Genomic DNA, 23,593 nt, shown 5'->3' with positions numbered 1-23,593 from the left:
ACTTATGTAAATGGATGCAGCTCAGTGCTTATTTACAATAAATTAAAATAATTGATTATTCGTTCATGTTGATGTTTGGTTTAATTTTCAGCTAAATGTAATGTGTGAGAGTGATGTGTATGTGTTTATATGAGTATGAGTGTGTGTGGTCAGTATTCAGTGGAGTGTGTCGCTCTCTTGTGGTCGCTCTGTGGAACTAACAACATAAGCTTGACTCTATACGTGAGTGTCAAATATATTCATCTGCACAGGTTTGTAGGCTGTCATGGTTTGTTCTGCACATTAATATAGTGCAGGGGACGCTGTGTGTGTGTGTGTCCTGAGAGCATCAGATCTGTCAGCTCGGTGGTGTGTGTTCATGTGTTAATGAGAACTAGAGGAACTCGTCAGGTGATGTCACGTATGAATAAGATTAACTGAACGGACACGGACAGACCTAACATCTACAGAAGTGCCAAAGTACTTTTAGCGGACACTATAATATAACTACATAATATAGATGTGTTTGTGTACTAAATGTTGTGTGTAATAACAATGTAACGAGTCGTGCTATCCTTTTCCGTCGTATAATACCGCGTGCAATAGAAGTACCTATTAATTTCACGCTGCACATTATTTTGAAATAAAGCAGTGTGAAATCGAGTCACTTCCGGTTCCTGCGTCGCTTGTCGTCTCTGTCCGAACAGCGGTGTCGACTCTCAAAGATTCACTCGTTCGCTCGATGAATTCAACGGACGCGCACCTGTTCAAAACAAACGCACGGATGAATCGATTCCCTCTCGGAAATGACTCCCAACAGCAACTTCGTCTTGTGTAGTCCAGTTTGGAAAAGAAGAAACGGGGCAGGAGGGAAGTAGTTTACTCCGATTCGATCGCTGAAAGTGTGTTCGCGCGAGAGTGTGGCGCTCCTGCAGCGCGGATGTGTGTGATCTGAGGCGATCTTCGCGGCGCGGGAGTCAAATCAAGGCTCAGGCCGCACTGAAGCAGGCCCAGATACAACGCGAAGCCTACAGGCGCCACCGCGCGCCGCGTCAAGCGTCAGGAAGATGTCTCTGGATGAGTACGAGCGGCACTACGCCTCTCTGAACTCAGATATAGGATGTGAATCAGTCGGAGGAAGATCATCAACATCTGGAGCTTTCGGCGGAGAAGAGGAGAGACTGCACTACATCCCCATCCGGGTGCTCGGGAAGGGCTCTTTCGGAGAAGCGACGCTCTACAGACGCACTGAGGTGAGACTCATTATATATTCACTTTAGCCGCAATTAAGAGCACACGTCACCGTCAGAGGATGGACACTCGGCTCTGATTGGTGAATTGGGCCACGCCCACTGATAACGAGGGATCTGGATCACTAGTGCTCTGCAGAGCCCCTAATGATGAGGACAAAAAGAGATGCTCTTTCATTTTCTCAGAAAAAGTTGCATTGCATTCACACAAGAAACTCTGGGTTTGCTCACCAATAACAACTTCTGACGTCTATTTCTGATGATTGTGCCAATGTAGTTTGCAAACAGTCATTTAAAAACACTTTAAATTAAATATAATATTTTTTTTGTTTAAAATCAACATTTTATGCCACCAAAATCATTTTTTTTTTTTTTTTTTAATAGGCAGCCCAATGTCTAACCGTCTAATGTATATTAGGGCTGCACAATTAATCACATTTCTAATCCTGATTACAATTATGGATGCCACAATTACACAATCGTTCAGAGGTGCAATTACAAAATAAAAAATAAGTCCAATGTTATCTTGCCTGCTTAAAGGGGTCATATATGATGCTGCTAAAACAAACATGTTGTATATTTGGTGTAATGCAATGTGCTTTTGCAGTTTAAGTTTAAAAAAACACATTATTGTTGCTCCTCTATGCCTCGTTCTGAAAGCGAGGTGTGCTCTGATTGGCCAGCGGTCTATCCAGTGCATTGTGATTGGCTGAATCAAGCGTGTGATGGAAATGTCCCGGCCCAAGGAGACAAAACCAGTAAAACCCATTACAAACAAACCATTTCTTGCATCCAGTGGAGACATAATTACTGATTATAATGACTTATACTGTGTTTGTACCAAGCGGCAACCTCCCGCTCTCTCTCGTGAAGACAACAAGGAAGTGACTAAACCTGCAATTCATCGACCGGCCGCTTGAGGCTGTCTGCCGGATAGAGTCAGTCCCATAGACTCCTCATGTTAAACTGCCCAACTTTACAGCAGGAAAAAGCATGTTTACAGCCTGGTGCAAAAAATTATATAAATTTTGGTTTATATAGCTAGTTTTGCCCTTCATGACAACCTCATAACTTTTGAGGGGGGTGAATTTTTTTATATCTCATCTGTTTAAATTATATTACGACTTAAAGGTCTGCATAATTAAGGATTGGCCACTTGAGTGACAGGTGGATTGTCGCTGCAGTCGCGCTAGGTGGGCGTGGTTTCAGCAACCAGCTCCCACCTTACCCATTTTCAATTATCCAGGAGTGACGCGGACCCAAGGGGCAAGGAAGTCGACCGGAAGTTGAAGTCGGGTGGGGGCTGCCATCTTTTAGCAGAACTTCACTTGCGTTAGCATCCCATTGACTCCCATTCATTTTGGCGTCACTTTGACAGCGAATAACTTTACATCTGAGGCGTTTAAAGACTCCGTTTGTCCATTATTTATTTCTAAAGATACACGACAATGTATAAAGGGCTCCATTACCTTCTATGTTACATTATGGCCCCGTATAAACAGTTTTTGTAAAAAATAGGCTAACGATTGCGTCATAACCACTCGTCTCTCTGTCGCATTACCGTACAGACAGGAGGAGAAGCTCGCAGGCAATTAACTTAATATGGCGTACTGGCGTTACATTTTAAAATACTATACAAAATAATTAATCAGAATACTTACTCCTGCTCACTCACGACAAAGAACTCCCCCCTTAAACTCGCCGTCTCTGCAAGATTAACGATGGCAGTTTGCACGCACAGCCACTAGAAGATTTACATCTGGCAGACAGGTTGCTGACGTCGTCAAGCTTCGTTTGAGTCTGCGCGTCAGAAACGGAAGTGCTAAAAAACACTAAAAATGGGCTTCACTTGTCTCAATTGAGTTCCAATGGGGTCGCTGTGTCCATTTCTTTTACTGTCTATGCGCGGACCAAAGCAAACTTTATGGAGGAGTTTGTGTTGGTGCTTAACACCTTTGAGTTTCTATTGGTCCGTGGTAATTACGCAGTCGGTGTGTGTGGTCTGAAACTCCTTGAACCACCTTCTTTGACGCGCAATTTATTTTACCCAGTTAATCTCAATCCGTAGAGGACCGAGCATAGAGCAACATCTCCTGAACACACTGGAGTGTGGAACAGCTGAGCTGCACAGATATATCCGCACCTGTACGGTCACTCGCAGACAGACTGTAAAGATTCAGAGAAAGCATTTAATTCCTAGAAAGTAATAGCAACGAAGCTTGGTGCTGATGACCTGGAGTTATGCAAAAAGCGACGCAGAGAAACATCTGAGACAAGTTTCCAAAGCCATGAAAAGGAGAGAGTAAAGATATCAGGTAGCAAGCACCAAATACATGTTTCTAATAAATATTACACCATACTACTACTGCTGTTCTGTCAATAAGTGCATTTAAAGGGGATACAATAAATGAAATGCCAAACCAACATACAATAATACACCTTTGTCTTTATCAAAAGTAAATCATGACACCACATAAAATATAAAAAGGTGTAACAATTATCCAGTTTAATAAAATAAAGTAGCAAACGGACTCCAATATTTGTTTTCCACATCAAGTTATCAGACTGTGAGACATTCACACTTCCCATCAAGGACTGATTATGCTTCGTTTGTATTGTAAACATGATACTCGACTCTGAATCATTATTCTTTAGTCTGTAATAATCTGATCAGTGCCGTCTCACACCTAGATCACCTACACCTCATCCTCTCATGGTTGTTGTGTTTAGTTGATAGACGCGAGCATCAGGAGTCATGTTTATATTGATCTACACCCCTCCTCCGTCAGGGCGGAGGTGTTGGGAAGCTCCGAAACACCGTCATACCGTCAGAAACATATACTCAGCCTTTTCAAACGTCTTTTTTCCCCCAAATGAAGAACGAAAATTTGTGCAGTTATCACAACTGTTTTATGGGATGCCACAAATGTGATTATCCTAAATAAATTACGCTGCCATTTCCCAATTTCCCAAACTTTCCAAGAGTTTGTGTGACTGAGCTGGTTTTGGTGCAGGATAACTCTCTGGTGGTGTGGAAGGAGATCGATCTGAACTGTCTGTCGGACAAGAAGCGCAGAGATGTGATGAACGAGATCAGCATCCTGTCCATCCTGCAGCACAACAACATCATCGCCTACTTCAACCACTTCATGGACAAGAACACACTGCTGATCGAGCTGGAGTACTGCAACGGTACACACACACACACACAGATACACACACACACACAGATACACAGAGAGACACACACACACAGATACACAGAGACACAGATACACACACACACACAGATACACACAGAGACACACACACACACAGAGACACAGATACACACACACAGAGACACACACACACAGACACATACACAGATACACACACACAGAGTCACACACACACACACACACGCATGCACACACACAGAGATACACAGACACACACACACTCACACACACACACAGAGATACACACACAGAGTCACACACACTCTCACACACACAGAGAGACACATACACAGATACACACACAGATACACACACACACAGATACACACACACACACACACACACATACACAGATACACACACACACACATGCACACACACAGAGATACACACACACACACACACACACACAAACACAGAACAGCAGCTGTACAGCCGTGACGTGGTGTGTGTTTGAGCAGCTGTCTGAATGTGTGTGTGCAGGTGGAAACCTCTACGAGAAGATCAACCAGCAGAAGGGAGTTCTGTTCAAACAGGAGGTGCGTTCACTCCTCGCTCATGACAACATCACCAAAAACAACACCGCAATAACACTTCTGTGCAAAACTCATAACATATCTCATCACATAATGACACTCGCGTCATATCTAGAGGAGAATGACATTAGAATGGCTACCTGTCTGTGATCTTCAGCGGTTTAGTTTAGCATGCATCAGAAACAACAGAACGTGATTCACTTATCATCAAGGCATCTTCTGTGAACTGAGAAAAAACTAATAAAATGACATGCATGAAATATGTTTCACTTAAAGGTGGTCTATATATCAATATGATTTTATAATCCCAGTAAATGATAACAGCGTGGTCTCTCTCTCTGTGGCAGGTGGTCGTGTGGTACTTGTATCAGATCGCCGCTGCTGTGGCTCACATCCATAAAGCTGGCGTCCTGCACAGGTAAAGAGAAATCACAGAAGCAGATGATTAGGAGTAAAGCAGCGCCGTTTCCAAACGCTGTGAATGGTGTGTGTTTGCCTTGAAGGGACATCAAGACGCTGAACATCTTCCTCACCAAAACCAACCTGATCAAGCTGGGGGATTATGGGCTGGCCAAGAAGCTGGACTCAGAGTATGCCATGGCTGAAACCGTGAGTCAACGATCACCATCCCACAGGTTTATTAGTCAGCGTCAGCTGGTTTATGTGTCTGAAGCATCTCTGCACTCTCATCGTGAGATTGTGGGAAGGGTAATATATATAGATAGATAGATAGATAGATAGATTGTGTGAAGGGTAATATCATCATCACTCAGCATCACAAAATAAACCCAGGACTGTTTATCACCCTGAACAGGTCTGCTTTATTATAATCTACTATGAAGTCTGAAGATCAATCCTGCTTATTACGCTTATTTAACAAATACAAAATCAAATGGATATGAAATATTGATTGCAGTTGTTAAAATTACCCAAACTGGGGTAAAAAAAGCTGAAAATTAACTATTTCATGAAAACATAACAATTTTAAATACAATAATACATTAAGATATTATTTTTCATTAAATAGTTTTCTCTTTTTTTCTTCTTTTTTCTTTTCTTTTTTTTTGTAAATCAATTGATTTGTTTAAAAGGGCTTCCCAGACTGGGATAAAAAAGCTACAAATTAATCATAACATATATAAATTTTACATATGAAAATAAAACAATATATATGTATTTACAATATAATATTTATTTGTTTGTTTGTGTAGTTGTTCATTAGGACTTCCTAAACTGGGATTAAAAAGCTACAAAAAAAATTAAAATAATATAAAGCGATAGTTTTAAAATGGAAACATTAAAAATAAAACACTTGAAATGTAGAAAGTGACTGTTAACAGACATCAGAGAACGGTGATGGAAATATTACAATTACAATAGTAGAAGTAAAATAAAGTAAGCGTTTTTCTCTCAGTGATCTTTGGCTTCATTTCCCTTGAACTGTGTGATTCATACAGACGTTTTCCTTCAGAGGATTTCTCCTCTGCCCCTCACTGAGCCGATGTGTTTTGTTCTCCAGTGTGTCGGTACGCCGTACTACATGTCTCCTGAACTGTGTCAGGGAGTGAAGTACAACTTTAAATCAGACATCTGGGCCATGGGCTGTGTCTTGTTTGAGCTGCTGACCCTCACCAGGACCTTTGACGCCACCGTAAGCTCCTCTTCATCTCAAACGTTCACAAACACTCCTTCATTAGACTGAGATCCCCTCAGTGACGTATGATAACCATGTGTTCCCAGAATCCTCTGAACCTGTGTGTGAAGATTGTCCAGGGAAACTGGACCATGGAGATCAACTCGGAGGATTATACACCTGACCTGATCAAGCTGGTGTACGAGTGTTTAGATCAGGTAACGCTGTGCTACAGCTCACTGTGTGTGTGTGCTGATGTTATAATGACGCTCGTATGTTTCCATGATCAAGGACCCGGAGAAAAGGCCGACGGCGGAGCAGATTCTAGAGCAGCCCGTCATCTCTCTAGTGAGAGCGTGAGTGAACCCTCAATCAAAAGACACAAACAATTCCTGTTATTAGGACCATTCCATTATTAACTTCATTTAATTACATTTTGTTTTCTTTATTTTAATTTTAATATGTTTATAGATTTTTATTTTATTCCTTGTTTTAATTCTATTTATGCATGTTTATTTTAATTGTATTAGTATTAATGTCTATCTTTTGATTTAATTTTTTTACTACTTCTATTTGTTTGTTATTAGTATTTATTTACTATAACTATTTTAATTTCATTACATTTTTAACTCTTATTTAATTGTATTTGTTTGTTTTTGTTTTATGCATTTTAGTTTTCTTTATTTTAATTTAATTTATTTGTTGATAAGTTTTTTATTAAATTCATTTTATTTGTTTATATGAATTTTTAATTATGAATCAAAAGACAAAAATACTGTTATTTCTGTTTTTAGGACCATTCAGATTATTATTATTATTTTTTTTTTTTTTTCTTTTAATAATTTTCTTTATTTTTCTTTTAATATTTTTGCTTAATTTTTTTTATTGCTTATTTTAATTCAATTTATTTATTTAAATTTTTGCTATTTATTTTAATTGTATTTTACTTTATTATTTGTTCATCTTGTATTTCTTTACTGTAATTATAACTACTGTAATTATTTATTTATTTATTCTATTTATCTCGTGTGTGTGTGTGCGTGCGTGTGTGTGTGTGTGTGTGTGTGTGTGTGTCTGTGTTTAGAGAGCTGGAGGAGAGGGTGGCGACGCTTAATTCAACCATCAAGAAACCCAGGTAGGTCTCGAGTGTTTTCCAGCAGAGTGTCAGTGTTTCTGGGGTTGTTGTTTGTTCTGAGCAGTGTGGTTTGGTGGTCTGAGGTTGAGCACGGCGACAGACACAGCGGTGGCGGTGGTGACGACGCGCTCGAGGGAGGTGTATTTCTGGGGCGGAGGGAAGTTCACTCCTCAGAAGCTGGACATGTTTAAGGGCGGCAGCAGCGCTCAGCACGTCTGCGCTGGAGAGACACACTTCGCTGTAGTGACCGTCGAGAAGGAGCTGTACACCTGGGCCGTAAGTGTGCCTTATATCACACCCCACACTCACATCTGTAGGTATATTACAGGAAGATCTGTAATGGAACATGATGACTGATAATTTATTGAATCCATGTGCATCTGATCAGATATAACCAGAGTCCAAGATCATGAGAAGCATTATTTGAATGCTCAGCGAAAGAGATGTGGTGAATGTATGAACTAGCTTTTCTGCATCAGGAACAGGGAACGTTCTGTAGCGTGGTGATATTTATAAGATGGAAGAATGCTGTTGCTGTATAATATTACACTATAATAGTCATCCAATCATATACATTTTAACACACTCTGTTAGCTTAGATCATTTAGAAGTTGAATCAGGTCTCGTTGAGATATATAGCTGAGTATCATCAGCATAACAGTGGAAACTAATCCCGTATTTTCTAATTATATTACCAAGGGGCAAAATGTATATTGAAAATAGAAAGTGCCCTAGGACGGATCCTTGTGGCACTCCATATTTTACTGGTGATAAATGAGATGACTCCCCATTTAAATAAACTAAATGGCAGCGATCAGACAGGTAAGATCTAAACCATCTTAGAGCCTGCCCTTGAATACCTGTATAGTTTTGTAATCGATCTATGAGTATGTCATGATCTATGGTGTCGAACGCAGCACTAAGATCAAGTAAAACTAGAAATGAGATGCAGCCTTGATCTGAGAAGCAGGTCATTTGTAATTTTTAATTGTAAAAAAACAAATGCAGTTTCTGTGCTATGGTGGGGCCTGAAACCTGACTGAAATTCTTCTTTTTTACATTTTTTTGCTAGTTGCCATTTCCCACAGTACTTCTTCATGTAATCAAATAACTAAAACTAAAATGTAGATATAATAATAATAATAAAAACTATATAGTCAAAGTTAAAAACATTGTTTACTATTTAAATTATAAATTATTTTATTTGAATTATTAATTTATTTTTTATTTTATATTAATTTTGTTATTGGTTTATATTGTATTGTTTTGGGGAAGTCGTTGGCCTAGTGGTTAGAGAGTTTGAGTTTGAATCTCTGGCCGGCAATACCACGACTAAGGAGTCCTTGAACAAGGCACCGAACCCCCAACTGCTCCGCAGGCACCGCAGCATGAATGATGCCCACTGCTCCGGGTGTGTGTTCACGGTGTGTGTGTGTGTGTTCACTGCTGTGTGTGTGTGCACTTTGGATGGGTTAAATGCAGAGCACGGATTCTGAGGATGGGTCACCATACTTGGCTGACTTGACACTTCACACTTGTGTTTATTTATTATAATTATTTGATTTTTGGTTAAATTATAATTATTTTTATTTTTTTTTATGATTTTTGTTTTATGCATTTAAATTCTATTACATTATTTTAACTGTACTCATTTATTTTATATTCTTTATATTAATTTATTTATTTATCGGTTTTGCCATTTTGTTTTATTTTTATTTTTTATTTAAATATCATTATTTAACTGAAATTATAATGAAAACAAAATATAAAAATAAAAATAACATTATTCAAAATATTAATATAAACTACAACAGCATCTGAGTTATACTAATAGTTCAAGTCCAAGCTGGGACAAGTCCTAATCACATTAATTCAAAATGAACAAAAAATATATACATAAAAATAGAAATAAAAGCAGTGCAGAATAAAGCACAAATAAAACGGAGAAATTCCACAAATGAAATGCAAAAGCATGAAACAGATTGTTCCCCGTGTCAGCAGAGGACACAGAGCTGAAGAGACAGAGACAGATCTGCTGTGTGTTTCTACAGAGCGTTCAGGGAGGAGCCAAGATGGTGGGTCAGCTGGGTCACGGAGACCAGGCCTCGTACCGTCAGCCGCGGAGAGTGGAGCGTCTGCAGGGCAAAGCCATTCGACAGGTGTCCTGCGGAGCCGACTTCACCGCCTGCGTCACCGGTGAGAGTCTCTCTAACCACAGACGTGATGTACACTAGCATTCAGGAGTCTGAATTTATCATTTATAGATTTCAAATAGATGCTGTTCTTTTGATGAACTTTCTGTTCATCTATGGATGCTGAAAAATTTTAGGTCAAGTCACCTTTATTTATAAAGCGCTTTAAACAAAACCGATCGAGTCAAAGCAACTGAACAACATTTATTAGGGTGTGTCAATAATGCAAAATGACAGGAAAGGCAGACGTACATGGTGCGGGCGAACATGGTGCGTACAGTCGTGCGAGCTTGCAGACGACTTTTTCTATCGGGAGAAAATCACAGATGCTCGCATGGTCGCAGCTCGTACCGTTTAAGAACAATAGCGGCCAGAGAACGTTACAAGTATCTCCCGATAATTTTGTCAAAAGAAACCGGGCGCTGTCGGTTTAAATTCGGGGCATATGTGCGGTTGAACGAGACGATCTGGCGATCCATCTGAAGTTGACCAATCAGAAAATGATAAAACTCACATATTATGTCTATAAATAGTTTATTGAGTAGGGATGTCAACAATTAATCGATGATCGGTTAATTGTCGATAAGAGAATGATCGATTAAATCTGTTGATGGTCAGTTAACTGATTTAATGTAGGGATGTTTTTTTTTTTTTTTTCAGCTGTTTCGATCGTGTCGGAGTCTGGATCACATGTATATTCTAGCGATTCAAACTTACATCAGTCTGTTCATTATCCAAATAAAATACAGTCAACTAAACGTTTCAAAGGTTACACTGGTCAGTTTAAATAGACAATAGTATACCGGTCCTCTCTGCTGTTCCAAGAACGTTTTTGCTCATATGAAGAGGATCATCATTTCCATCTATGTGCGAATGTGTAAGTAGTTTACATTATAAATAATAGTTTAACATTCAAATACAATGCGAATATGGAAACATTTGGATTTGTGCTGAATGAGACATGCGCAGTAATCTCCAAATAAATCTAGCCAAACCCGCGCTCGCTCGTCCTCGTCTGCACGCGCTGTCATGATCTAATGCACTGTATGATGGATTTTTAAAAACAAATAGGTTAGGCCTACTGGAACATGTTCCAGAACAGAATCCAGCAGGACCAGATTAATCTGAGCACCAGTGTTTTGCTGCAGCAGTCACACAAACCACAGTTACGTTTGGGATCATTTTATTTTAAAAGCCATAATGCCATTTGAAAACATTGCAATTGTGTTTTAAAATACAACGAGCACCACAAAACCATGTAAAGAGAAGCGTTCAGCGGTCTCCATGCCAAAAACAGTCAACAAAGTAAATTGATCTCAAACGTATGTCTCACTCTCTTCATTTTATCAAATGATCATAATCACATATATTCATTTTATAATCCTGCTACTAGCATTTTATTGAGACTAAAACCCCATTAATTAAAGTGAGAAAGTTAAATAAAATTACTCGATAGTAGGGATGTTAAATATTGATTATTTCCATGATCAATTGTCATTTAAATTAACGATCAATTAATCGATTCATCGTTAACCATAATGCGTGTGTTATGTAAGTAATTTTAGTTAAGTATAAAGCTCTATTTTTTTTATTTGTTATGCCAAATTTGCCGTTCGTCATTATGAATGAATATACTGTACCAGTTTTATTTCTGGCAAAACAACTAGAAATTCTGAAATAGCCTTGTCACCTCCAGATGCTTTTCTCTGCTTTCCAGTCATTCTTTTTGCCATGTCTTCGTTTATTTTTTTGGACCATATTATCATGAATGGCGCAAAATGTAATGCTTACATCAGAGTTTGTAAAATCGTAGTAAATTATTGTCTATAAATTATAAACTCAATCGTGAGGTGTGCGAGGGCTCACGAAGTTCCCATGCTCAGAATCGCATCTTGTAGTTCATCATTGAGTGTATCACACTTTCTTGAACAATATGAAGCTACTTAACTTCATTATTATTAATAAGAATTGACAATCAAAAATAACTGAGCACCAAATCACCAAAATACAGTATATAAAATAGAAAAATAGTAGATAATTTATGATAGAAAATAGTTATTTTAAATTTGCATAGTATTTCACAATATTACTGTTTTTTTTGTTTTTTTGCCATTTATGTATTTTAATGTGAATCTGTATTGTTAATATTTTACATTTAACAAATATTTAGGCTGATTATCATATTAAATTTTTTCCACAAACATTTATAAATCATTCCCACCCCAAACTTTTAAACGTTGGAGTATTATTCATATCTAAATATCAACAAGTCAGAGGGATGGGAATGATTTGGCGTCGTCGGGAGGATCTGTGTGTTTGGTGTAGTGTCTGTGTGACGAGTGTCTCATGGTTCCTCCGGCAGACGAGGATCAGATGTACATGTTCGGCTCTGATTACTACGGCTGTGTGGGTGTGGAGAACGAGCTGGGAATGGAGGTGCTGGAGCCGGTGCTGCTGGACTTCTTCCAGGAGCGTCCGGTGCGTCAGGTGTCCTGCGGGGACAATCACGTGGTGGCACTGACCCGCAGCGGGGACATCTACTCCTGGGGCTGCGGAGAGCACGGTGAGCACGGTCACATGACCACAGGCACTTCCTGTCATGAACACAGGCACTTCCTGTCACATGACCACAGGCACTTCCTGTCATGACCACAGGCACTTCCTGTCACATGACCACAGGCACTTCCTGTCACATGACCACAGGCACTTCCTGTCACATGATCACATGCACTTCCTGTCACGTGACCACAGGCACTTCCTGTCATGACCACAGGCACTTCCTGTCACATGACCACAGGCACTTCCTGTCACATGACCACAGGCACTTCCTGTCACTGACGATTCTTTCCCTCCGCAGGTCGACTCGGGCTGGACTGTGAGGACGATTTCTCCTCTCCAATGCAAGTGAGAGAGATCAGTATTTTTAACATGAAATACCTTTAAAAACGTTTTTATTTCTGTTTCCAGTTTGCGTTTTAATTTTAGTTTAGTAATTTTGCTTTGTTGTTTATCGAAATGCATTTTACTCACTGTACATGCAGCTTTGATGAGCTGGTAACACTGTAAGGTCAGGTGATGGATGTAAGGATGTAAAGTAGCTGGAGCTGTACTTTAACACCTTCACGATCAGTGATACAGCATTATACTCAGATATTTGGTGTGTAATGTCTGCTTCTCGCCTGCAGGTGGAGGTTCCTAAAGGTGCCACCATTGACTCTGTGTACTGCGGCAGCGACAGCACCTTCTTCCTCACCGAGTCTGGAAAGGTCTTAGCCTGCGGGAACAATGAGCTCAACAAGCTGGGTCTGAATCAAGGCTTCTCTGGAATCAAAAACCTCACAGGGGAAGTATGTACTGCAACGAGCGTGATCCTGATCTCATGCACCGCTGTATTCAGCAGCTCCCGTCCAAACCCCAGTGACCTAGTGAGACTGAGCTGCCAATTAGGGCTGTTGATGGGCCAATTAATTTGTCTAATTAATCACACATCCATTCTGACTGAGAAATTACCCCCCAAAAGATGGGGAGAACAGTGAATAGATATTACAGAAAGTCGCTTTTTAGAAGTAAATAATTAGATTCACCATCAATATGTATATGTAAATTGAAATAATACATTTTTAAAAAATGAAGCAATACTTTCAGTGCCAGTAGGTGGCAGCGAGACGCTGTCTAAATAAGGGAGTCACTGAATAATTCACTCAACCGATTCCTTCAGACTGTAAGTGAATGAGTCACTGAATCAATCACTCAAACGATTCCTTTAGACTGTAAGTGAAGGAGTCACTGAATCAATCACTCAAACGATTCCTTCAAACTGTGTGTGAAGTAGTCACTGAATCAGTCATTCAAGTAATTCCTTCAAACTGTAAGTGAATGAGTCACTGAATCAGTCATTCAAGTGATTCCTTAAAACTGTATACGAATGAGTCACTGAATCATTCACTTAACCGATTCCTTCAGACTGTAAGTGAAGGAGTCACTAAATCATTCACTCAAGTGATTCCTTAAAACTGTACGTGAATGAGTCACTGAATCATTCACTCAAATGATTTCTCCAAACTGTGTGTGAAGTAGTCACTGAATAATTCACTCACCCGATTGCTTCAAACTGTAAGTGAATGAGTCACTGAATCAATAATTCAAATGATTCCATAAAACTGTATGTGAACGAGTCACTGAATCATTCACTCAACTGATTCCTTCAAACTGTAACTAACTCTCCTAATTAATGACTCACTCAGTTCGTTCAAAACCATGGATTCAGTAACAAACTGAGCAAAACAGATTTTATTGTGTCTAAAATGTAACACAGTAACTTAAGATAGAACTGTTGTATTAATGAGCATCACATTTGCAGTGGTGCAGATATTGGGGGGAAAGAACAGCACTTGCTGGTGTGATATTGCTAAAATACATCATATGATATAAATATCAGAGGGTCATTTTTTCATCACACAGTCAGTGTTAGATGACAGACAGCTCTTACTGGGATGGCTGCGTTAAATGCGATATATAATTAGTATTTATTAATAATAAATAATGTTCCCTAATCTATCACACTAATCAACAGCTGTGCTATCATTACACTTTGTCTAGGGTTATCAGGGGATCCCGTACACCACCACCCTCACGCTGGTCAAGCAGCTCTCGCGCTTCAAGATCCAGTTCATCGCTCCGGGAAAGACACACACGGCTGCTATAGACGGTGCGCTTCACCTGCATCTCATGTTACTGCTGATGCTCTGATGATTGAGGCTCATGGTGTGTGTGAATGACTGTGCAGAGCGCGGCCGTCTGATGACCTTCGGCTGTAATAAGTTCGGCCAGCTAGGAGTGAAGGACTTCAAGAAGCACCAGGGTGTGCAGATCCTCGTGGGGCCCTTCGGAGGGAAGTTCGTCACCAAGGTGTCGTGTGGAGACGGATTCACTATCGCTGCCACCGAGGGTGAGAGCAGCAGCTCAGAAACACTCTTACACATCACTTCAGGTTTCTCAAAACCTCTTGATTCAAGGCTTCTGCTGAAGAGCAGTCTAAATGATCCAGACATATGGATTTCTGTGGAAGACTTTTTATTGAATTAATTGAAGAGTTGTAGCAGACAGTGAAGGAGAAGCATCATCACTCGTTAATCTCTGGTTTAACCTCTTGAAGTTAGTTCGTGGATGTCCATTTTACAATAAGGTTCATTAGTTAAATACTTTATTAAACATGACACAACACGTCTACAGCAATAATTAATCTTAGCTAATCTTAATTTCATTTACTAATGCATTATTGAAAATAAATAACAACTTTATTTTCAATAACTAACATTAACAAATACTGTGATAAATGCATTGCTCATGGTTTGTTAATGCATAAACTAATGGAGCCTTATTGTGAAGTGATGCCTAGATTTTATTAATATTTTGAATTGGCTTTTTTTAATTTCGTTTTCGTTTTAATTTGAGTAAAATAATGAAAATTACTTTTGTTTTTTAAGCTTTAGTTTTTATTTATTTATTCATGAGCTCTTGTCAGTTAGTTGTCAAGTGAACATTTCGAGTTTTTTGGTTAGTTTCAGTTTTTCATCTAATATTTCTATTGCATTATTGTATCTTTTATTTTGTATACATCAAAATATTATGAATATAAAAAAAAATTTCATCTCAGTTGACAATAATAATCCTGGAGCAAAGCTGCAATCTAGACAAAGACAGAGCGCAAACATTGGAGGCTTTCCATGTGTTCAGTGTGTTGTTTGACAGTTTTCTTCATCTGTAATCTGAATATCTGTGCTGTTTTTTCCTCAGATAATCAGATCTTCGCGTGGGGGAACGCAGGGAACGGCCGTCTGGGGATGCCTCCTGATAAAGGCTTCGGCTCCGAGGTGTGTCCCGCTCTTCCTCGGCCCATCTTCGGCTCGCTGCACCACGTGCCGGATCTGTCCTGCAGGGGCTGGCACACCATCCTCATCATGGGTCAGTGGAAGATCAACTAAACCAGCCTGCGTGTGTGTGTGTGTGAGTGTGAGTGTGTGTGTGTATGTGTGTGTTTGTGTGTTTGAGAGAGAGTTAAATGAACATGTTTTAAGTTCCTGTTAATGTTCACTCACAGAAAAAGTCCTGAACTCCAAAACGATCCGTTCAAACAGCAGCGGACTGTCTATTGCAAGTGGTAAGATCAAATATTTTTTGTTGTTGTTATTATTTATTTATGTTTAAGAACCAGAGATACTATTATTTTTTTTATTTTTTTTTAATTAATTTTTGGTTACATGCTTTGTCATGCTTTTGTCAATTTTATTATTTTTATTTTAATAATTTGCATTTTTTTTTGAATGTCTGTGTAGTTTTAATCAATTTTAGTTTAGTTTTGAATTATTTCAGTACATCACGATAAACAAAATGAAATTGAGAAACGCTGCATTAGAAGCAGGACACCTTCAGCATTTCACACAAAATATGACAAGAACTTCATCTTGATGATGTCAGATAACACTTGAGCCAAACATGCTCGGGCCAAAGTTTCTGAATTTGTGTGTGTGTGTGTGTGTGTGTGTGTAATGATGTGTTGATGCTGGCACAGGTCAGGGCTCGACGTCCACCGTGGATCTGGAGACGGACTCGGCCACAGACTCGGAGCTGCGTGAGGGCATGCTGGGACGGACCGTGGAGGCCGATATGGACGACAGAGGTCTAATCTTCTCCTTGGACAGCAAGACCAACGAGAGCTCGTGCCCCTCATGGCTGCAGAAGGTGAACGCACATCTAACACACATGTTGCTGTTCAGGTAAAAGCATCTTGATCTAAGAATCGTCAGACATTTGTACTGGAGAACAAGACTGAGATGATCTGTGATCAGAAGCTACAGCTGAAGTTATTTGAAGCAGAGCTATTCAAATCATAAGCTAACGAAAGGAAGTTGTAAAGTGCAAGTTATCATGTGCCAAAAACACTGCAAAACTGATGCTTTACCCTTGGTATTCATGTCTTGTTTCCGGTACAAGTTTCTAAACCATCTTAAATCAAGATACATTTACTAGAGAAGCCAAAATTACATTAGAAAATCTTAATTAAGAGGGATTTAAGTGCTTAAAACAAGAACAAAACCTGCCAACAGGGTTAGAAAAAATAAACTTTGTTCTGGTTTCATGCAAAATCTCCCGAAGTCTCAGGGCCAGATTTAATAATCAGGACAAATCAGCGTGAGAGTGTAATCTCCTGAAAGAGCCGGTTGAAACGAGAAGTTTTCTTCAGCTGGTCTTCGAAGGTCTTGATGAAGCCCCACAGTGAGTGTGTTTCACAGCAGTCTGTTGTGTGTGTGTGTGTGTGTGCAGGAGCTGCTGGACGCCGAGTTCATCCCGATGCCGCAGGATTCCCAGGACTCCATCGAGCCGCTGACCAAGCCCTACAGCGAGAGCGCCACGCTGCCCTACGAGGAGCTGGACCAGATCAAGGCCACGGGAAAGAGTCTGATGGTACGTGTCACACGGTTGTTAGTAGCCAGTGTTTGAGCCGATGCTGGCTGTCAGTGCTCAGAAATGAATGTGTGACTATGTGTTGTGTGTGTTGTGCAGCCGGCTGCGTGTGTGGATTACGAGCGGATGAACGGCGTGGAGACGGGTCACTCTGAGCAGAGCTGCTGTGGGGCGAGCGTGGAGCTAACACAAGTACGCTTCACACGTCTGACACACAAGACACTGCCTTCTTCAGCACACGCACGACCCCAGAGCCACGGTTATTACTACTGTGGGCTCAAAATAACAACTAAAAACACAACTACTTCCATTACCTGAAATAAAATTAATAAAAAATTGTTTTAACATATGTATTAAACGTATTTTATTTTTATCTAGAGCCTCATTTTGATTTAGATGTCCTAAAATAAATCAAACTTAAAATAAATCAATTAAAACTGCAGTATATAGATATTAAGAAATCTATATCTATATACAATTTCTAATATCATCTGAGTATGGTTTGTTAGGAGGAAAATCCAGAATCTGAGGGAGCAAAAAAATCTAAATATTGAGAAAAACATCTTTAAAGTTGTTCAAATTAAGTCCTTAGCAATGCATATTACTAATCAAAAATTAAGTTTTTATATATTTACAGTAGGACATTTACGAAATATCTTCATGAACATGATGTTTACTTAATATCCTAATGATTTTTGGCATCAAAGAAAAAAGTTTAATTTTGACCCATACAAAATATTGTTGTCTGTTGATGCATATATACCCCAGAGACTTAAAACTTTTGCTCCAGGGTCACATATAGGATGAATTTAGTTTCAGCTCTACAGATCACAATAGCCATACTAAAATAACACAGATGGACACAAATACTGTTTTTTACACACTATGTAGAAGAGAGAGAGAAGAACCGTAGAGAGGCTAAATTTCAAGCTCATTTTTGAACAGTGTGTGAAAGTTGAGGAATATGATGATTTGCCTGCCATTTTATCTTACAGCTCAGAGAAACAGTGAACCGGCAGGAAGCCCAGATTCAGCTGTTACAGAAACAGGTGAGTTAAATCTGTCTGAGCACTAATAGAGAGACACCTGTGCTGGAAACACTTACAGCAAGCAGCTGTGAGACTCATGTCACCACTGTCACCATCTCAGAGGAACACGAATAGATCACCGAGAAATTAACATGTGTTCATCATCATGTCATCCCAGATCAGGAGGAGTGTGTGTCTTCATCAGGTTTGTAGAAATGTAGCATTGCATCAGTGTCTCATCAATGGATGCTCTGCAGTGAATGGGTGCCGTCAGAATGAGAGTCCAAACAGCTGATAAAAACATCACAATAATCCACAGCACTCCAGTCCATCAGTGAACATCTGGAGAAGACAAAAGATGAAACACATCCAGCATTAAGATGATTTGAACTATAATCCATAATAACACTTCCTCCAGTGCATCTGCTGTCGTCTCAGACACATATGTGTTTAGAGGTGTTTAAACGCTGCTTGATCTGTGCAGATTTCTCTCCTGATTCAGACCAGAACACTATGGTGTCAGAGTGCAGAGATCAGTAAGGAGACAGCTGTAGGGAAAACCTGTTTCTGAACCTGCTGGTCCTGGTCCGGAGGCTCTTGAAGCACCTCCCGGAGGGCAGGAGGTTAAACAGTCTGTGGTCAGGGTGAGAGGAGTCCTTGATAATGCTGCGAGCTTGTCGTAGACAGCGTTTCCTCTGGATGTCCTCAAGAGCAGGAAGTGGTGTCCCTGTGATGCGTTGGGCAGTTTTCACCACCCTCTGCAGTGCCTTGCGGTCAGCCACTGAGCAGTTTCCATACCAGACTGTGATGCAACTGGTCAGGATGCTCTCGAACACACAGGTAAAAGTTCACCAGGATGGTTGAAGACAGCTTCTTCAGTGTCCTGAGGAAGTAGAAGCGCTGGTGAGCCTTCTTGACCAGGCTGGAGGTGTTTGTGGTCCAGGACAGTTCCTCTGAGAAGGTGGTTCCCAGGAACTTGAAGCTGGAGACACGTTAAACGACCATCCCGTTAATGTGGATGGGGTCATGCGTGCTTCCTTTCTTCTCCCTAAAGTCCACAATGAGCTCCTTTGTCTTGCTGGTGTTAAGGAGCAGGTTATTATCAGTGAACCATGTGGCTAGGTGCTGTACCTCTTGATGAGGCCAATTACCGTGGTGTCATCTGCAGACTTAATGATGGAGTTGGATCCATGCACAGGCTTGCAGTCGTGGGTGTAAAGGGAGTAGAGGAATGGGCTCAGCACACAGCCCTGTGGTACGCCAGTGTTAAGTGTGATGGTGGTGGAGCAGGTGTGTCCTGACCTAACATGCTGAGGCCTGTTGGTCAGAAAGTTCATAATCCAGTTGCAGAGGGACGTGTTAATGTCCAGGTCTCCAAGTTTTGTGGTCAGCTTGGAGGGAATAATGGTGTTAAATGCTGAACTGAAGTCAACAAACAACATCCTAACATACGTGTTGTTATTGTCCAGGTGTGTGAGTGCAGAGTGCAGCACTGTGCATCCTGCATCCTCTGTGCTCCTATTGCTACAGTAGGTAAACTGATGTGGGTCCAGTGTGGGTGAGAGTCAGTCCTTGAGGTGTGCTAGAACCAGTCGCTCGAAGCACTGCATAATGATGGGTGTGATCGGACATCTGTGGAGGTGAGTTTGAGGGGTTGGTGGTGTGCTGAGGGTGTGATCTTGGTGGCTGTCTCCTTGCTGTCACAGTTGAAGCGAGCATAAATGTAATTTAGCTCGCTAAGGAAAGAGACGTCCGCCATGACCGTTGGAGCGGAGTTGCTTGACTTGTAGTCGGTGATGATCTGGATGCCCTGCCACATGCATCGGGGGTTAGAGTTGGAAAAGTGTTCCTCTACCTTCAGCCTGTAGCAGTACTTGGCCTTTTTGATGCCCCTTCTCAGGTTAGCCCTGGATTTGTTGTAGGCCTGAGCGTCATCTGACCTGAAGGCAGTGTAGTGGGCTTTCAGCAGAAGTCGCACCTCCTTAATCATCCCTGGCTTCTGATTAAGGTTAGTTGTGATCTGTTTTTCTGTTGTAACACTGTCAATGGTGGTGTTGATGTGATCCAGTACAGAGAAGGGATAGATGTCAATGTCCATGTGAGAAGGTATGGTGGTGGGTGGGGGGGGGTCACGATGTAAGCTCCATCTGTGTTTGTGTAAACATGATCCAGACTTTTGTCTCCTCTAGCGTGGCAGAAAACATGTTGATGGGATTTGGGGAGCACTGTCTAAAAGTTGGATCGTGATGTTTTATCAGCTGTTTGGACTCTCATTCTGACGGCACCCATTCACTGCAGAGCATTCATTGATGAGACACTGATGCAGTGCTAAATTTCTACAAACCTGATGAAGAAACAAACTCATCTTGATCTCAGATGAACTGAGGGTGAACACATTTACAGATTTTCATTTTTGGCTGAACTGTTCCTTTAGGGGTTGGTCAGATCACTAAAGGATGTGTGGATTTATGAACAACAGAATGAGGGATCTAGAAATGTGTCATTAGCAGTTTACTATCCCTCAGATCTCATGCTCCGCTGAATGTGTTATTCCAAGCTAACAAGGCATGATTGGTTTTTCTGTAAATGTTTGTTTGTCAGTTCAACGATCAGCAGAAGGAGAACGAGAGACTGTGGAGAGCCATTGAGCGCCTCAGAATAGACGCTGGACTCCAGGACATCAGTCAAACCCACGGTTCTGCCCTTCAGGAGTGAGAGATCAGTCAACCCTGTTACTAGTGCGTACTAGTGCGTGTGTTCAGTGCTCAGTCCAGACAGATTCAGGGGGTTTCCTTCGAATCATTAGTGCCTTTTCAAAGTCATAACCAAAGACTGTGTGAGTTCTCTTAATGCTGCTATTGTCAAGCCAAAGCGCTCCGTATCTTTTAGTGTGTGACGCTGAAGTGTGAGTGTTTTATCTGGGAACAGCACTGAAAAACAGCAGTTTAATCATGAGACTATCCCTCCAGAGTGAATGTAAGAAAAGTGTCATAAACAGTTCGCTTCAGTCCACACGGGTTTAATGCTTTCATGTTTAACATTCAACACCATTTTTTTTTTTACAAATTGAGCTGAAAAGTGCCTCTATGTTAGTTTTTCTTCAGAGTATCAGTGTTAATGTCATTTGTACAGTGTTCTGTGGTTGCGGTCTGTTATTCTCACAGGTTTTGTCTTTCCTATGCAAGCAGGTCTGGTGCGTTTCGAACACAGATTCTTCTGAACACACTTTAAAGCTGTTTCATGTATGAATGTGAAGCTATAGTTTAGTTTATCTGCATCATTGGACAGGACGCAGACGTTGCATGTCTGGTTTCCTCTGTACAATGTCTGCTGACTTGCCGAGATGTAAACTAAAGTCCATGTGTCAAGTGAAAGCTTTGGAGTATTTCACATTTAAATCAGAGTAAGTGTGTCGTGCAAACACACAATGTGTCAAATCTACTGAAATTCTTGTATTTTCATTTCTTTAGCATTCTTTTGAGTATGTTGCCAAATATGGGGGAATGACACCAAGTTTATGCAACTATTATGTGGAGCAAAGGTAAGACGCAGCACTTACACGTTGAGTCTCAGAGACAGATGGCTTAGGGTCAGAGAAACTGCAGTCAGACTCTGTATTGCATTGACTTTTGCATGTTTTTAAAGCTAATGCAACCAGATGTGTTTTTGTTTTTGTCTTTTATTCAGTAATTCTCCATTTTCTACACTCTGAAATTGAAATTGAGACTTGCTTTTGAGATGTCTTTGTGCTTCATACACCTGTATCAGACAATGACTGATGCACATTTTTAATAAATAAAAAAAGGGTGAGGCTAAATGTCAGACTGATGCTGGGGTCATTTTTGATGTTTTAATGTTTCACAGTACTTCTGGTTTGGTTTGGAGTGGCTTTTCTCAAAATCTGTGATGCTTTTGTCTGGGAAAAGCCAACCAATAATTATGTATTTGTTAAGTCCAGTATGCCTAGACTACAATTAGCCATACATATTTGAATGCATTCATTTTCTGCAGCAACACAATAAGAACATTTTTTTTTTTTTTTGCTTTAAAAACCTTAATTGAAGATGTCTGCACTAATCTTGCGCATGTGCATCAAACCCGGAATTTCGGAGAGTCAACCACGTCTTCAGCGCTGGAAAATTTGAATCATTTTAGCCAATCGGTTCATTCGGACGGTTCATTTCAATGAACCGATTTGCAACCGAGTCATCACTCAAAAGGGTTCCAAAGTTATCGTGAGGAATTTTACTTTCATTATTTTGTCATAAAATTCTTGTTTAACACTCTGTTTGTTCATTACTAGGCTCCATCGCTGCGTTGTTGAATGATGGACACATACTGTATTTTTCAGACTACAAGTCGCACCTGAGTATAAGTCGCATTTATTTAAAACCAAGAACCAAGATAAAACATTACCATCTACAGCTGCGAGAGAGCGCTCTATGTCTTCAGTATAGACTACAGGAGCACTGAGCACTGTAGACGGTAATGTTTTATATTGGTTAATTTCTCTTGGTTCATTTCTCTCGGTTCTTGTCAAATTAATTTCAATAAGTATCACCTGACTAGAAGTCGCAGGACCAGCCAAACTATGAAAAAAGGTGCGTCCTATAGCCCGGAAAATACGGTAACTCAGTTTAGTATAACTGTGATTCTTACGGCTACTGGAGAGTTCACATGTAGTTTTTTTTAGACCAATCACTTCTGTATGTGTCTTTACGTCCTAAATGTACAATTGCGATTCATATATAACTAAGAACAAAGAATGTATAACCAAATATGCTATTGGCAATTAAAGTGTCACATTTTATGAACAAACAACACTCAGAACATTTTACTCCAAACGTTTTAACAATCTCTTAGTAGTTCACTAGATATACTTTGGATTTGGTTTCGAGATTCTGCCTGAGCGAGTCACGTAAATTTTATTTTATTTTTTTCCTTTTGGCAGGTACAGTGGATTCCAATTTTAACTCAGAGTCAGTAGCAGTCACTTGTGCACTTGAGTGATTGGAAAGGAAACGTCTTGGTTACGTATGTAACCCTCGTTCCCTGAAGGAGGGAACGGAGACGTTACGAATGGGATCTCGCCCGAGAGCCCAATCACCTTCAAGTGGTACAAAATGAGCCAATGGTACACAAAGTACCTTGGTCT

At 40.3% G+C, this 23,593-nt stretch overlaps 1 protein-coding gene across 1 annotated transcript; it reads left to right on the top strand.

The window, feature by feature from the left end:
* The first annotated feature begins 55 nt into the window (after window positions 1–55).
* Window positions 56–22,260, top strand: LOC127933212 (serine/threonine-protein kinase Nek9). Its single transcript, XM_052530014.1, has 23 exons — window positions 56–1,232; window positions 4,244–4,421; window positions 4,934–4,989; window positions 5,334–5,404; window positions 5,490–5,595; window positions 6,506–6,637; window positions 6,727–6,837; window positions 6,911–6,975; window positions 7,704–7,754; window positions 7,838–8,030; window positions 9,806–9,950; window positions 12,309–12,509; window positions 12,804–12,850; window positions 13,132–13,293; window positions 14,546–14,654; window positions 14,733–14,894; window positions 15,743–15,910; window positions 16,047–16,106; window positions 16,518–16,687; window positions 17,270–17,410; window positions 17,510–17,602; window positions 18,406–18,459; window positions 21,040–22,260. The coding sequence occupies exons 1-23, from the start codon at window positions 1,047–1,049 to the stop codon at window positions 21,151–21,153; spliced, it is 2,775 nt and encodes a 924-aa protein (XP_052385974.1). The 5' UTR covers window positions 56–1,046; the 3' UTR covers window positions 21,154–22,260.
* The last annotated feature ends 1,333 nt before the right edge of the window (window positions 22,261–23,593 follow it).

The sequence above is a fragment of the Carassius gibelio genome, chromosome A17 (assembly GCF_023724105.1).
Source record: "Carassius gibelio isolate Cgi1373 ecotype wild population from Czech Republic chromosome A17, carGib1.2-hapl.c, whole genome shotgun sequence".
In the NCBI taxonomy this organism is placed as follows: domain Eukaryota; kingdom Metazoa; phylum Chordata; class Actinopteri; order Cypriniformes; family Cyprinidae; genus Carassius; species Carassius gibelio.
Note: the sequence above shows the minus strand (reverse complement) of the source record. Positions and strands in the feature narration are given on the sequence as shown.

Bases quoted from the DNA above. Each gene is read 5' to 3' on its own strand.
- LOC127933212 (XM_052530014.1), top strand. From the start codon at position 1,047: ATGTCTCTGGATGAGTACGAGCGGCACTACGCCTCTCTGAACTCAGAT. The intron at 5,405-5,489 runs GTAAAGAGAAAT...TTTGCCTTGAAG, and splicing joins AAAGCTGGCGTCCTGCACAG to GGACATCAAGACGCTGAACA. The intron at 12,510-12,803 runs GTGAGCACGGTC...TTCCCTCCGCAG, and splicing joins CTGGGGCTGCGGAGAGCACG to GTCGACTCGGGCTGGACTGT.